The sequence below is a fragment of the Lynx canadensis genome, chromosome E1 (assembly GCF_007474595.2).
Source record: "Lynx canadensis isolate LIC74 chromosome E1, mLynCan4.pri.v2, whole genome shotgun sequence".
NCBI classification, from domain to species: domain Eukaryota; kingdom Metazoa; phylum Chordata; class Mammalia; order Carnivora; family Felidae; genus Lynx; species Lynx canadensis.
Genome location: NC_044316.2, coordinates 1,465,114 through 1,481,592, shown reverse-complemented (window position 1 = coordinate 1,481,592; position 16,479 = coordinate 1,465,114). Strand labels below are relative to the sequence as shown.

The following is a 16,479-nucleotide window of genomic DNA, read 5'->3' as shown; positions in this document are numbered from 1 at the left end:
CACTCCAGGTCCCGGGAGGGGAAGGTTGCTGCTCTTGGGCGGGCGGCTGGACCGAGGGGTAATCAGGGAGACCAGGGGGGGAGATTGTGGCTGAGGACATGATGGTGCCTGTGAGCTCTTCCTGGGCGCTCTTAGTGAGGAAGCCAGCACCCAGGTTGGGACTCCCCAAGTCTCCAGGTGTCTGGATACAGACAGCGCCCCTGGGGGAGTCCCCTTGATTTCTGTCCTTTCCCCATAACCTTCATCAAAGGCCAGAGAAGTATGGTGCCTTGACCTTACTCCCTGGTTCCTTCCTGCCCTTGAGAATCTGGGTCGCGGAGAGAGAGAACCCCAACACCACTGAGTGCTCTTAGCTGGTCTGATAGCCATGTCTGCACAGGATAGAATTTTGAAACGGACTTTATCTGGGAACATTTGGCTTATCTCCTCTGTGCCTGTTGTCCACCTTGTGGGTTGCTGTGCAGTAAAACGACACAATACATGGGAAAGCACCTAGTAACCTTTAAAATGCAGCAAACTGACTGTTGTCGTTGTTATTGTAGCATCCCAAGGCTCAAGAGGACTATAACGATGGCCTCATCTCATCCCCTAACTGGGGCAGGAATCCTTGTCGGGCACCTCGGACCAATTGCCAGCCAGCTCCACCTGCATACTTGTTGTGACGGGGAGCTCACTCCTCGAAAGGTAGCCCCTTCTCTCCCTGGTTCGCTCTTGTGGAGAAAAAGTTCCTCTTTGGGTTGAGTTGAAGTCTGCAATCGTTGGACACACATCACACATGTTCCCGCTGTTCTCCGGGATTTAAGGACAGCTTCATGTCCCAGGTCATCTTTGTTCCCACACTCCCTCCCCCTCTCCCCCCCTCCCCCAGAGTACCTGTCTCTGATATCCCTATGAACTTTGCCCAGGATGATTTTTAGATTCTTCGTTCCCTGGAGTTCCACCCACTCCAGCTGGCCAGTGTCCCCCCTGCAAAAAAGCGGTGCCCGGAACAAACACAGCCAACCCCTGCGGATGTGACCCGAGCGGGGCAAAGTGCGGGACAGGTTTCACCTCCTATCATCTACACTCTGTGACTCTATTAGTGCAGCGCAAAAACAGTTGCATCAACTTTGCTCACTTGAAGCTTGTATTTTAAGCAAATATCCTGCAATCTTTCTCACCTAAACTACATCTGTGTCTCGTGTTTGTAATTAGTTTAAATGGACCCAAGTTAAGAAATCTCATGTAGCCGTCACCTTAGAAGGCAAGCTTTCACGGGCTCTTCATTATACGACCCTCCGTCCCTGGTTCAGGGACCGTTGTTATGATTTCTCTGATACTTGCTTTCTTCCTGTGCTTAGTTTACTATGTATGCATAATGTTTAGTTTTGCCTGTTTGGGAACTATATATAAATGGGATCATGCTGTATTGTATTGCTTTATAGTTTGCTTTTCCTCAAAACTATTTGAGATCCATCTATGTTGAATATGTAAGGGTAGTTTGTTCGTTATTGTTGCTGTAGAGTATTCCACTGTATGAATATTTTAAAATTTATTTATCCTACTGTTGGTGAACATTTGGGTTATTTAGTTGTTTATTGTATTATAAACTATGCCACTTTGATGGGCGCCTGGGGGCACAGTCAGGTAAACGTCCGATTTCAGCTCAGGCCGTGAACTCAGGGTTTGAGTTCGAGCCCTGAGTTGGGCTCTGTGCTGACAGCTCAGAGCCTGGAGCCTGCTTCGGATTCTGTGTCTCCCTCTCTCTCTGTTCCTCCTCTGCTTGCACTCTCTCTCTCTCTCTCTCTCTCTCAAAAATAAATAAAGATTAAAAAAATTAAGCTATGCCACCTTGAATATTCTTGTATGTGTCTCTTGGGGCACATGCGCAATGTAATTGATAAGTAATTATTTCATGTGTTTACATCTTGTCTCTTGGCTTCTTTCAGAATAGAGGAATCATGCCTTTTACACTTAGTAAAGGCTTTGAGCACACACTAGTTTTCTCTAGAATATATACCTATGGGTGGAATTGCTGAGTCTTGGGATTTACGTAAAAGTACAAAAATGTACACCTGCTCTTATCTGATTGTGTGCTCCCAACTGATTGCAAAATTGCTTTTTTAAACACTTGCTTGGCATGGGGAGCTCTGGGTGTCCAAACCAGCAGCCTGACCATTTCTGAGTGACCTTGATCTTGAGGGCCTGGCTTCAAGCCTCAGATTATCAATAGCAATAAAGATGCCTCTCACTCCCTGGGAAGAGTCCCTTCTAGAGAGGACATCAGCATCTGCTATCTTTTTTTTTGTTTTTAATTTTTTTTTTTTTTTCAACATTTATTTATTTTTTGGGACAGAGAGAGACAGAGCATGAACGGGGGAGGGGCAGAGAGAGAGGGAGACACAGAATCAGAAACAGGCTCCAGGCTCTGAGCCATCAGCCCAGAGCCCGACGCGGGGCTCGAACTCCCGGACCGTGAGATCGTGACCTGGCTGAAGTCGGACGCTCAACCGACTGCGCCCCCCAGGCGCCCCTTTTTTTTTTTTTTTTTTTTTTTTTTTTTTTTTTAGCATCTGCTATCTTTATGGCCCCTACCTCGTGTTAGTCATCACAAGATAGAGGATGCACCGGGCTGCCCTATCCTGGACAGAAGACATTTGAGGGGAGTGGGCAGGGGAAATGATCCTGCTTGCTCTCTCCAAGGCACACCAGCCATCTGAGGATATTAACTGCTCAAAAAACTCAAGTCTGTATTTAGGCCCTCCCCTAATGCTAGCAGAATTTGGGACAAAAGTACAAACAGATGCTACACGTCCACCTAAAATTATTTAAAATTACACATCATTCCACCTGTTAACCTTAATATATTCTATTCTACCTTGACAAATGCGCATCTTCGGTGATGGGGAAGACCAGGGATTCAGAATTCCAGAACTCCTGAGATCCATGCACTTAACTGAGGTGGTAAGGGGAGCCCTGGCGGGGCTGGACTGTTGGCCCTTGGCCCCCTTTGTCTACGCTGCACCTCAAATGTCTGGTTGGTGTGCCACCTCCTACAAACACAGCTGCTGCTTAGCTACTTGGACACACGCCGCCGTCTCTGCCCTGGAGAGGATGGACCCGGGAAGAGGCTACAGCCTCCAGCCATTTGGGGGGGGGGTCCTGAGGTCACAGGCTCCCAGAACTTGGTCCTGAAGGGGGGGGGGGCACATGTGGAAGGTGGGCATGTTCCCTGCACCCTGTGGGAGGACCGTGTCCAGACAGGGCCTCGGGCAGGCTCTCTCCAGTCGCGTGTAAGGGCGGTACTGTCTGCACATCACCTCTCCTCTCCCGTCCCGATGAGCATGGGGACTGAGTTTGGCTGTGTCCCCATCATCTATCACAGTACCTGGTCCCTGTAAGTCACCTGGCACACAGGTGCTCAATGCCAAGTACGCCAGAAACAGTTCCTCACACTTTCCTTCATTGAAGCCTTCCTCAGCCGTCACCCAGATGAGCCCTGGTGAGGTTCAGGGAGGTGAAGTGACTCGCCCAAGGTCACACAGCTACAAGGGGTAGAAGCTGGATTTGCACTCACTTGGCCACCCGGCCTCCTCGCTCGGCCTTTCCTCTGTGCTGGGGCGGCGGACTGCGAGCACCCCCCCTCCCCTCCACAGCCCCACGGCCCCTCGGTCCCTCCATCCTTTCGGAGCCCCTCTAACTCTCCTCCCTCCTCCCGCCCGCTCCTCCGCGCGAGGCCCCGCCCCTCCCCTCGGGCGACGTCACGTGCCGCCCGTCCCTCCCGCGCCTGCGCACTGCTTATTTCCCGCTGTCAGGATGAGGAGGCGGAGGTCGGCGCTCGGGTCCGTCTCTGCCCGCGGCTGTGGCGGCGCCGGCGGCTCCAGCCTTAGCGGTTCCTCCCTGGGCGGCGGCGGCGGCGGCTCGGTCGACGCCTCCTCCGCCAGCTGAGCCCCGCGGGAGCCCGGGACGCCGGCCGCCCGCCCGCCCCGCTCCCCGAGGCCGCCGCCCGGCCATGGCGCAGCCGGGCCCGGCTCCTCAGCCCGACGGTGAGCAGACCAAATGGCCAGGCGCGGCGGTGACGCGGCCTGACACGCGGCGAGGCAGGGACTCAGGGCCTCGGGGGGCGCCGCGTCGGCCGGGGCCCCGCGGGGAGAGGAGGGCGCTGGCGAGGGGGGCGGGGGGGCGCGCGCGAGGGGGCGGCGGGGGGCGCGGGAGGGCCCGGCACGTGGGCCGCGCGGCGGGGAGGCTGCGGCCGGCGGGGCCTGGGCTGCGGGAGCCGACGGGACGCCCCGCTCAGGGCCCTTCCCCGCGCGCGCCCCCGCCGCGGGCCGGGTGGCGTTCCCGGAGGGGCGGTGCGGCCTGATGGTAAGTGCCGGGGACCTGGGGGTCTGCAGGACCCGGACTCTCCTCTTCCCCTCCCCCCCCAGCCCAACCCCCTCCTCCCCGACGGGTCTGGGCACATTTAGCCTCTTTGACCTTCGGCTTGCTCATCAAGAGAGGCTAACGCGTGCCTTTGCACTTTCTCCGCGAAGACGGCCACCTGCGTGTGCGCCAGGCCAGCAGCATCCTTGCGGGGGCATTCGGGAATAATGACGGTGGTGTTGGAATGTGCGAGTCGGGGAAACGGGTCTTCATAGCCCTTGCCCTCTTGGAAGGAGAGAGATTTCCCCCCCCCCCCCCAAAAAAAAAATCCTAGGTCATCCAAGCTGGGTTGTCAGAGCCCTTACTGATCTTCCGGGACGTGGGCTGAGCTCAAGACTTTAGAGCTCGACCACCTCGTCCCGGGTTTTACCGCCTGGAGTTGTGTTTGGAGACCGTGTGCTGGGCCCTTGGCCAAGTGTCTAGGTGAGGAAGTTCTTTCATGTGTGTTCCTGCAGTGGGCGTGTGTGCCTAGCAGTTTCCGTGTCAGCAGTGATGCTGGCGTGTGGCGCTGGGCGCACAGTAGGTGCTTAATAAACTTTGCCTTTGCTTGGGGTTGTCTCTGTAAAAAGCCGGTTCGTTCGTGGAAAACGGAGTCTTTGTTCTTGCCTTCGGGGAGCCCGAAACAATGTTATCAGATTTTAAGGCTAGCTGCTCTCTTGGAAGTGTGCTCTGGAGCCTGTTGGCCTTTGGTGTTAGGTTTTGTTAGTTGCCTATGGAGTTGCTGTGCGTTCCGTTTCCGTGGGAGAGACGGGAGGGATCTCTGGTGGGCTCTCGCACCCGGGAGGCAAGCTGCTATGTGGTCAGGCCGCACTTCTCACCTTTTGCATTTGGTGTCAGGGAGGAAAACTTTGCTTTTCCACAAACCCCTCTTTGTTACTGCTGACGGAGGCGGAATACCGAGAGCTCCAGTGGCTTCTGGTTCTGATCTGGAGGGGTAGGTATGCTTAGCTGGCCGCAACCTTCCCCGGAGTTGCATGGAAATAAATGTCTGGGGCAGCTCAGGTGACACCACTGCCTGGAATAAAAATTCTCTCCTCTTTTAAAGATGGGAAACGGTCTTCCTTGTAAATAGGCAGAAATGACTAAGCACTTGAAGGAGGGTAGGAAAAATTAGCTCTAGGAAGTCTTGTATCCTTGCTATTCTTAGTACAGGTTTATTCCCTGTTTTTCAAATCCTGTGACTCTGGGATGGGATTTAGTCTGTGTAGATTGCCATATTTATTTTCAATTAGTGTGGTAAGTGAGCAGCCACAGCCACTGTGTGCAGGAGAGAGAATTCAGTATTTTCGAGTGCTTTGTGTCAACGTCTTCTTAGAAGTTCATCTTGGGGATTTAATTTTTCTCTTTGGCCGAACTTAATATAGGTCACTTCTTAACACGTTAGCTTTCGGCACACTCGAATGTCTTAGCCCTGCTGAGTTTTAAAAATACATGCAGAATTCTTCTGTGTTGAATTGCCAGTAAAAGATCACCGTTTAGTTTTTTACTTTAATCTTGCCTGTCTCATTTTAGAAACAGCTGTCTTTTGGTTGATACTGTTTGTTTTCATTTGTTGACAGATCTTTGGTTTCCATGAGAATACAGTAGATGAAGAAAATAACTGATTTATGCGTAAATTCATAGGATGAAATGTAACTTTTTAAAAGCATTTTAATTCCTTGTAAATTTAGTGAAAAGGTATTTTGGGTTTTTTTGCTGGTGCATCTTAGTTTATTCACTTAGAATCAAGGTGATTTTAGTAGCCAAAGAAATTTCATGTACATTTAATTATCTCATTTTATCTCGAGAATTCAAAGACTATATACAATGTACACATTTTCAAATTTTAGTATTTTAAAATCAAAGTTAAACTACATCGTAGATGCATTTGCTCTGATTTTTTATTTAAAAACACTGCCTTGTAAAATTCCTCCATTAAAAAAGTATGCGTATTAAGAAAAACTAGGTCTCCTCCCATCTCCCAGAAGTCACCACTATTGTTTTTCCTTCTTGACTTTTTTCCTGTAGTTACACAGACATGCTAAATTTGCCACTGAGGCGGACAGGCTGTCCATATATAGGTCTGCAACTTGTCTGTCTCACTTAATACATGTTAGTTGTATGTAAAATGTATCTGTAGGTGGTTCTGTGGCTGTGTCCTGTGCTGTAAGTACGGAGTGCTTTATCTCAGGAGATCTTCCTACCAGGGAGGTGGCTAGTGCTGCTATAATGTTACTGTTTTTCCTATTTTATTGGTGAGGAAACTGAAGCACAAAGAAGTTGAAAGTGCCTAGAGTTACCTATAGCTAGGATGTGGCGGGGAGAGGGGTGGGGGCGCATTCAAATCCAGCCCATCTGATGCCTGGGCCCTTTGGTCAGTTCACTGGATCGCGACTACTTTCTGGGGTCAGTGTTCTGGATCTGTTTCACTCTTGTTCAGGAGTGTTTCATCCCTTGCGTGTACCGTGCATGAGTTATTTGCCGGTCTTTCTACTGATGGACAAGTAGATAGCTTTCAAGTTTTTCATTATTTTATAAACGGTGCTGCAGTAGATAATCTTGTACCTGTTTTTCAGGTACTCTTTTACTTCTGTAAGATTACTGAATTCAAGGATAAGAACTCTGAGTGGTTTAAATTTTAATAGCTATTGCTAGCTTGCTCTCAAAAAAGGCATCATTTACATGCCTGCCAGCAATATGAGAAATTGGATTTCCTTTACACTCTTACCAGCCCTGGGTAATGCCGCCGTCATTTTAAATGTGTATCTTCTGATAGGTAAAAAAAAAGATGATATTCTTCAATTAACAAATGTTTGCGTACCTAGTTTTTGCTGAGCTCTGCATTAGGTTCTAGGAAATTCAGTGGTGAACAAAACCAAACCAGTCCCTGCTCCTTGGCAGTGAATCAGAGGCCCCTTGACTAGATAATCCCACAGACCAGTATAAAACTGTATATTCCACAAATACGAGTGTGTGGTACTTGCCAGGCACAGTTCTGGGTATTTGGAATGCATTAGTGGGCAACACAGATCATAACTGACCCTGTCTTAGTGTGGGGAGACAGATACTAACTAAACAAATGTAAGCAAATAGTATGGATGGTCAGGTGGTAAATGCTGTGGAAGAAAAAAATAGTGTAAAAGGAAGGGGGATGGGTGGGTTTTAAATAGGGGGGTCAGAGCCTTATTGAGGAGATGATGTTGGAGCAGAGACTTGAAGGAGGTAGAGGTGTCAGCTGTGAGGCTGTCTGGAGGAAGAGGGTTCCAGACAGAGGGATCAGTTTTTGCCAGTGCCTTGAGGAAGGGTGTGTCTGGCATGTCTGGGGAAGGGCCTGGAGGTCGGTGTGGCCAGAATGAAGTTATGGGGGGACGTGGGGGTGGGGGAGGAGGGGAGAGGAGAGCCCAGGACATGAGGTCATGGGGTGGAGGCACATCTGGTAGGCCCTAGAAGCATTGATTGGTTTTCACGATGGGGACCATTGAAAGTTTGGAGCAGACGAGTGATGTGATACGACTTAGGTTTTAAAAAATCTCTCAGGCTGCTAGATGGGCAGTAAAGGGAGGCATTCATCTAGGAAGAAGGTGATGAGGCTTAGTATAAAGAATTATTAAGTAATAGGAGATTACCTAAGAGAAAAAGAAAATTGTAAAGAATATAGGAATAGCAGGTGTCCGGAGCAGTCAGTGCCTCTAGGCTGAGGCAGAGCACCCAGGGAAGGAATAAATCTTGAAGAGGCCACTCCCAGAACTCAGATCCAGACTCTGTTGGCCCTCTGGGAGGCCACGTCTGCAGGACTTACTGGAAATGCACTTCTGGCTTGCCGGGGGAAGCCACCTGCATCTGGAATTTATTTTTGATGTGACATAGGGATCTAATTTTATTTTTCTTCCAATTTTTTTTTAACATCCATTATTCACTAATTCATAAATTTGTTTGTTTGTTATAACTTCATAAGTCTCCCAACTACTAAACTTGCAGGTACTTGATCCACCAAAACACAGAAGCTCTGAGTTAGCCCCACTGTCTTAATACTCCAACATCCCAACACACACACACGTCCAGAATTGTGTGATATTCTTTTTTTTTTTTTTTTTAATTTTTTTTTTTCAACGTTTATTTATTTTTGGGACAGAGAGAGACAGAGCATGAACGGGGGAGAGGCAGAGAGAGAGGGAGACACAGAATCGGAAACAGGCTCCAGGCTCTGAGCCATCAGCCCAGAGCCTGACGCGGGGCTCGAACTCCCGGACCGCGAGATCGTGACCTGGCTGAAGTCGGACGCTTAACCGACTGCGCCACCCAGGCGCCCCAGAATTGTGTGATATTCTTTAATTGGTGTGTCTTACCTGGCTCCCTGTGGACAGAACTGCCTTTGAATCTTAAGGGTTCTGCTTTCTAAAATCTTGTGACTACATCTTACACTAGGTCTTTATGCAGTGAAATTTGATGTGCTTTTTTGGTGTAATCATTAAATTGAGTTTCGTCTTCAGAGGAGTATTTAGTAAACATATTTGTGTGATACAGCTGTGGCAGGTAATGTGCGGGGGTGGTTACAGAAATGAATTCGAGAGCCACAGTTCTCCTCTCAAGGATTCTGATCTCCCGAGGGAGTGGGCGGGGGCCGCTAATGTGAACTGAGGAGGGGCCTAGCGGTAGAAGGTCCTTCTCTGTTGGATCAGAGACGAAGCTGCTACCACCAACAAGAAGAGGTCTGCAGGGAGGTATCTTTGCTCTTTTTCCTCATTGGATAACCTGAGGCCCCCTCCCCCCCCCCCGCAATTGTTTCAGCCTAAACTTGTGTTGCCTTTCAGGTGTCTTTACAGAATTTTTTTGTAAAAAAAAAAAAAATGGAAGTGTGGTTAGTACACAGTGTTACATTAGATCAGGTGTCCAGCACGGGGATCTGGTAAGTCTGTACATGATGATCATAGGATCACAAGTGATCCCGTCGGTCACCCCAGGACACTTTTGCAGCACCACGGACTGTTCCCATGCTGAAACTCTTGTCCCCACGGCTTATTCATTCCATACCTGGAAGCCTGGACCTCCCTCTGCCCTCCACCCATTTTGCCCCCAGCCCATCCGGCAGCCATTAGTTCTCATTCATGGGTTGGTCTCTGCTTTTTGTTACTTTAGTCATTTGTTTTTTAGGATTTTACATATAAGTGAAATCATACCGTATTTGTTTTTCTCTGACTTATTTCACTTAGCATAATACTTTCTGGGTCCATGCATATTGTCACAAATGGCAAGAGCCCGTTCTTTTTTATGGCTCCATGAAATTCCATTGTGTGTGTGTGTGTGTGTGTGTGTGTGTGTGTGTGTGTGTATACACACGCATATGTGCTACATCTTTATCTGTCCATCTGTCAGTGAACACACTTGGGCTGCTTCCATATTTTAGGTATTGTAAATAATGCTGCAGGAAGCATAGGGGTACACATATGCTTTTGAATTAGTGTTTTTGTTCTCTTAGGGTGGATAGCCAGTACAGGGATTACTGGATGATACGGTATTTGTATTTTTAATTAGTTGAGGAACCTCCATACTGTTTTCCAGAGCGGCTGCACTAGTTTGCATTCCCACCGACAGTGCATAAGGTTCTTTTTTCTCTACGTTGTTGTCAACACTTGTTATTTTCTTGTCTTTTTGATTCTAGCCATTCTGGTAGGTGTAAGGTGATAGCTCATTTGGTTTTGATTTGCATTCCCTAATATTAGTGATGTTGAACATCTTTTCATGTGTCTGTTGGCCATCTGGATGTCTTCTTTGGAGAAATGTCTATTCAGATCTTCTGCCCCCCCCCCCCTTTTTTTCCCCTTTTTGTAAGTTTATTTTGAGGGAGAGAGAGTGGACGAGGAGCAGAGAGAGGGAGAGAGAGAGAATCCAAAGCAGGCTCCACAATGACAGCGTGGAGCCTGACATGGGGCCCTGTCTCACAAATCGTGAGTGAGATCATGACCTGAGCCAAAATCAAGAGTTGGATGCTTAACCAACAGAGCCACCCAGGTGCCCCTCTGCCCATTTTTTAATTGAATTGTTTGTTCTTTTGGTGGTAAGTTGTAGAAGTTCTTTATGTATTTTAGATAGTAACCCTTATTGGATATATCATTTGCAAGTATCTCCTCCCGTTCACTAGGTTGCCTTTTTGTTTTGTTGGTTTCCTTTGCTGTGCAAAAGCTTCTTATTTTGATGTACTCCTAATGGTTTTTGCTTTTGTTTCCCTTGGTTCCGGAGACACATCTAGAAAAATGTTGCTGTGTCTGATGTCAGGGAAATTACTGCTTGTAGTCTCTTCCAGGATTTTTATGACTTCAGGTCTCACATTTAAGTCTTTAATCCGTTTTGAGTTTATTTTTGTGTATGGTGTAAGAAAATGGTCCAGGTTCATTCTTTCATGTGTAGGTGTCCAGTTTTCCCAACACCATTTATTGAAGAGACTGTCTTTTCCCCATTGTACATTCTTGCCTCTTCTTTCATAGATTAGTTGACCATACAAGCATGGGTTTATTTCTGGGCTCTCTATTCCCTTGACCTGTGTGTCTGTTTCTGTGCCAGGACCATACTGTTTTGATGCTAGAGCTTTGTCGTATAGCTTGAAGTAGGGATTGTGATGCCTCTAGCTTTGCTTTTCTTTCTCAAGAATGCTTGGGCTATTTGGGGTCTTTTGTGATTCCATACAAATTTCAGCATTATTCTAGTTCTGTGAAAAATGCTGTCGGTATTTTGATAGGCATTGCATTGAATCTGTAGATTGCTTTAGGAAGTATGGACGTTTTAAGGGTATTCATCCAGTCTATGAGCATGAATGTCTTTCCATTTGTTTATGTCATCCTCAATTTCTTTCATCGGTGTTTTATAGTTTATAGGGTCTTTCACCTCTTTCATTTAGTTTATTCCCAGGTATCTTATTTGAAAATTTTTTAAAGTATTTATTTACTTATTAAAATTTTTTTTAATGTTTATTTCTGAGACACAGAGAGACGGAGCATGAGTGGGGGAGGGGGAGAGAGAGAGGGAGACACAGAATCAGAGGCTCTGAGCTGTCAGCACAGAGCCTGACGCAGGGCTCGAACCCATGAACCGCGAGATCATGACCTGAGCCAAACTGACTGAGCTACCCGGGTGCCCTTAGGTATTTTATTCTTTTTGGTGCATTTGTAATGCCTGACATTCTTTTGTTGATCTTTGTGACAGATGTCCGTTGGTAATGACTTGTGGTGGCGCCTGATGTTCTCTGGATGTGTTTTGCCTGTAGGGAGTAGTAGATACAGAGCCGTCTTCCTGAGAGGAGTCCTAACGGCTAGTTGTCTTCCCTAATGTTACAGACCAGGAAGTGAGGACTAAAGAGAGGGACGTGACCTGCCTCGTAGCAGAGCCGGCACTGGAATTTAGGGGGCGAGTGGGGCTGTCTTCTGGTTACTGCTTCTGTTTACGCAGAATGAATTCTGTTTATATGCCTCATGATGTTGCCTGAGCAGAATCCTTTAATTGATGTAACTTGATTATAGGTAAAAGGCATGAGACTTTCCCAGTGTCATTCCATTTTCCTTAATACTTTCATTCTTTAAATAAACATTTTACTGTTTCTGCTTAATGCATGGCGGGCATGGTGTTGCGAATATTACAACAAAATAGAAATGCTCCTTTCATTATGGACTGGAAGTCTGGTGGTGAACACAGACTCCATGTGGGAAGGGCATTTTGTCTGGCTGATGGTGCTGTCCCCAGCGCACTGTTTGCCATAGAATACACATGAGCTATAGGTTTTCGTTGCAAGAAAGTCAAAGGACAATGTGCTATTACAGTAATGGAGCTTTTATTCATTTACAACATTTTGACAACACATAGTGGAGCTTCTTGTTTATTTTTAAATTTAGAGAGAATGAGCTGGGGAGGGGAGGGAGGGAGGGAGGGGGAGGGAGGGAGGAAGGGGGAGGGAGGGAGGAAGGGGGAGAGGGAGGGAGGAAAGGGGGAGGGAGGGAGGGAGAGGGAGAGAGAGGAGAAGAGAGAGGAGAGAGGGAGGGAGAGGAGGGAGAGAGAGGAGAGGAGAGAGAGAGAGAGAGAGAGAGAGAGAGAGAGAGAGGAGAGAGAGAAGAATGAGAATCTGAAGCAGACTCCACGCTCAGGGCAGAGCCTGATGCGGGACTCAATCCTACCACCCTGGTCATGACCTGAGCTGCAATCAAGAGTCAGATGCTCAGCCAACTGAGCCACCCAGGTGCTCCTAAGATTTTATTTTTAAGTAATCGCTACACCCAACATGGGGCTGGATTGTGTAACCCCGAGATCGAGAGTCACATGCTCTACCGACTGAGCCATCCAGGTGCCCCTTTGGAGAAGTGTCAGGTTTGCAGCAAAGTTGAGCAGAAAGAACTGTTCCTTATACCCTGTACCCCGCCAGACGCCCCACCACCAACATTCCACCTCCATGTGATACGTTTGTTGCAGTTGGTGAACTTGCACATGGTTCTCACCCAGAGTCTGTCATTTATATCAGGGGTCGCTCTCGGTATTGTACATCCTGTGCGTTTGGACGCATGTACGGTGAGCTGTATCCATTGGCTGTTGTCTACGGTACGCATTTTTGCTGCCCTAAGAATCCCGTGTCCCACCTGTTCGTGCCTCTTTCCCCCTAAATCCTTGGCAACCACTGATCTTTTTTTTCACTGTTTCCATACCTCTGCCTTTTCAAGAATGTCATATAATTGGAATCCTCCACATTGGCTCTTTTCACACAGCGGTATGCATTTAAGGTGCCTCCATGTCTTTTTGCGGCTTTTCAGCACCGATTACTGTTGCGCCGTGTGGATGTTCCGGTTTATCCCTTCACTGTGGAAGGACGTCGTGGTTGCTTCCAAATCTGGGCGATCATGAGTAAAGCCGCGTAATGCAGATTTCTGTGTGGATGTAGTTTTCAGCTCATTTGGGTGAAACCAAGGAGTGCAATTGCTGGCCCGTATGGGAAGAGTAGGAATGCGTGAGAGTTCCTGTGCTTTACACGCTCAGCAGCGTTTGGTGTTGTCTGCGCTTGGGGTTTTGTCCGTTCTAGTAGGTGTGCAGTGGTGTCTCGTGTTAATTTGCAGTTTTCTAATGACAGGTGATGGGATGTTGAGCGGCTTTTCATATGCTTATTTGCCATCGCTCTATCGTTTGTGAGGTGTCTGTTCAGAATTTTACTTACTTGTTTTTAATTTTTATTTTTTTAACATTTATTCACGAGAGAGAGAGAGAGAGAGAGAGAGAGAGAGACAGCATGAGTGGGGGGAGGGGCAGAGAGAGAGGGAGACACAGAATCCGAAGCAGGCTCCAGGCTCTGAGCTGTCAGCACAGAGCTCGACGCAGGGCTTGAACCCATAACCGTGAGATCACGACCTGAGCCGAAGTTGGATGCTTAACTGACTGGGCCACCCAGGCGAATTTTGGCCCATCTTTTAATCAGGTGGTTCATTTTCTTAACTGTGGAGTTTCAAGGTTTCTTTTTATATTTTGGATAACAGTCCTTTATCAGATGTGTCTCTTGCAAGTATTTTCTCTGAGTCTGTGGCTTGTTCTCACTTCCTTGACAGTGTCTCTTGCAGAGCAGAAGTTTTTAATATTAATGAAGTCCAGCTTATCAATTATTTCTTTCGTGTATTCTACCTTTGGTGTTGAATCTGAAAAGTCATTGCTGTACCCAAGGTCATCTAGGTTTTCTCCTGTGGTTTTGCTCTAGGAGGTTTGTAGTTGTGCATTTTACGTTTAGGTCTGTGACTCATTTTGAGTTAATTTTTGTGAAGGTTGTAAGGTCTCTATCTAGATGATTCTTTTTTTTCCGATGTGGCTATCCAGCTGTTCCAGTGCGATTTGTTGAAAAGACTGTCCTCTCTGTTGAACTGTCTTTCCTTCTTTGTCACAGATCAGTTGACGGTATTTGTGTGGCTCTGTTTCTCGTGCTGTTTGTTCCATTGCTGCATTCGTCTATTCTTTCATGCTATGTGTTCTTAAATTTCTTTTTTCTTTTTTTCAAAGAGAGAGTCCCCTTTTTTAAAATTTTTTATCTTTTTGAAGGTGGGAGAGGCAGAAGGAGAGAGAGAGAGGGAGAGAGAGAGAGAGAATCTTAAACAGGTTCCCCCAACGGGGAGCCCCGCAGGGGCCTGATCTCATGACTGTGAGCTCATGACCCGAGCAAAAATCAACAGTCGGGTGCCCAATCGCCTGAACCACCCAGGCGCCCTAAATTTCTTAATTAAAAACTTGGCGGTGGCACCTGGGTGGCTCAGTCGGTTGAGCACCTGACTCTTGATTTTGGCTCAGGTCGTGATCCCCAGGGTCCTGGGATCAAGCCCTGCATTGGGCTCTGCACTGAGCGTGGAGCCTGCTTGAGATTCTCTTTCTCCTCCTCTGCCCCTCCCCTGCTTGCATGCTCTCTCTAAAATAAAAATAAGAAGAAGAAATTTTTGCATTGGAAATAATAAATGTTCGTGGTAAAATAATTCGTAATATCTAACATGAGAGGAAAAGTCCGTATAAGCTCGTCCCTCAGATAAGCACTGTTAAAGGCCTGGTATATGTCTTTCCCAGTTTTTAAAAATTGTACTCATTCTGATGATTTAAAAGTGGAATCGTGCTGCCTATGCCATTCTCAAGCTTCACTTTGTTTTTGATATAGATTATGTCATCGATTTTGAAATAGGTATTAATTTTTGTGGTTACACAATATAGATGCATTATGATTTTTTAAATTAAGTCCCCATTGAGAAATACTTGTGCCATTACAGTAATGCTGCAGTGAATACCCTTGTACCTGTTTTTGCACACTCATGTGAGTGTTTTTTGTGGTATAAATTCCTCGAACTGGAATTACTGAGTCAGAGAATGTGCACATTTAAAAATGTAATGACAAATCCAAATTCTCTTTCAGAAAGGTTCGACAGTTTACAGGCTCCCCGTCAGGGCATGAGAGAGAATGTCTAGCTCCTTAATTTAACAAATTAAGTTCTTTGCATAGGGGGGAGTTGACTTCTTTGTCCCGTGTGTAGCAGGTGCAGCAGAAATTTCCCCCAGTTTTTTTAAATTCAAAAAAATTTTTTAATGTTTATTCTTGAGAGAGAGAGAGAGAGAGAGAGAGACGGAGCACAAGTGGGGGAGGGGCAGAGAGAGGGGGAGACACAGAATCCGAAGCAGGCCCCAGGCTCCGAGCTGTCAGCACAGAGCCTGACACGGGGCTCGAACCCACAAGCTGGGAGATCATGACCTGAGCTGAAGTCGGACGCTCAACTGACTGAGCCACCCAGACGCCCCTCCCCCAGTTTGTTTTTTAATTTTGAGATGTTTTGGCAAATGGAAGTATTTTAATTTTTATGTGAATTAAAAGTTTTTTCCTTTATAGCTTCTGGATTTACTTCTACCTCTTTGTGGTCTAGTATTTGCTTTTTAAATATTTGATCACCCTGGGATTTATTTTGATGTAAGGACTGAGATAGGAATCCAGCTCCTACAATTTATTTTCAAATGGCTAACCAGAACTTCTTGTACCATGTGGTGATTAATCCATTTCTCTCCATTGATTTTGAAATGCCACTGTTTATTATATGCTAACTATCCAGGAATACTTGAGTCCATTTCTGGATTGTATTTTGTTCTATTAATTTATCTATTCTGGTGTAATACCGTATAATAACAATTGCTGTACCTATACTTTTCTAACGTTTTAGTATTTTAAGAGCCAGGAACCCCTCATTGTTCATCTTCTCAAGTTTTCCCCCGCTACTCTTTGGTATTTATTAATTCAGATAAAATTTGGAATCACATTAAGTCTGCCCACCATGCTCCCCTTTCCTGCCCCCCCCATAAAAGGCCTGTAGAGAAAAGCTCATTGATTGAGTTTAAAAAGTAAAGATACCTCCAACAAAAATCTTTACAATTAAAGTGCCTTATGAGACTTTAAATGCATTAAGTATATTATTACTCCTTCAGATTCTTAAATTTTTTTTTTTAACGTTTATTTATTTTTGAAACAGAGAGACAGAGTGTGAGCTGGCAAGGGGCAGAGAGGGAGGGAGACACAGAATCCGAAGCAGGCTCCAGGCTCTGAGCTGTCAGCAGAGCCCGATGCAG

General features: G+C 46.7%; 1 protein-coding gene across 4 annotated transcripts in view; it reads left to right on the top strand.

Moving 5' to 3' along the window:
* Positions 1–3,793: 3,793 nt before the first annotated feature.
* RABEP1 (rabaptin, RAB GTPase binding effector protein 1) overlaps positions 3,794–16,479 on the top strand; it is a 106,608-nt gene continuing 93,922 nt past the window's right edge. For 2 of the 4 annotated variants that reach the window (XM_030295542.2, XM_032595719.1), the window contains exon 1: positions 3,794–4,025. In XM_030295542.2, coding sequence (XP_030151402.1) covers positions 3,992–4,025 — 34 coding nt within the window. In that variant the 5' untranslated portion in view covers positions 3,794–3,991. The remainder of the gene's footprint in view (positions 4,026–16,479) is intronic. The other 2 variants (XM_032595720.1, XM_030295543.2) reach the window with 2 other exon arrangements.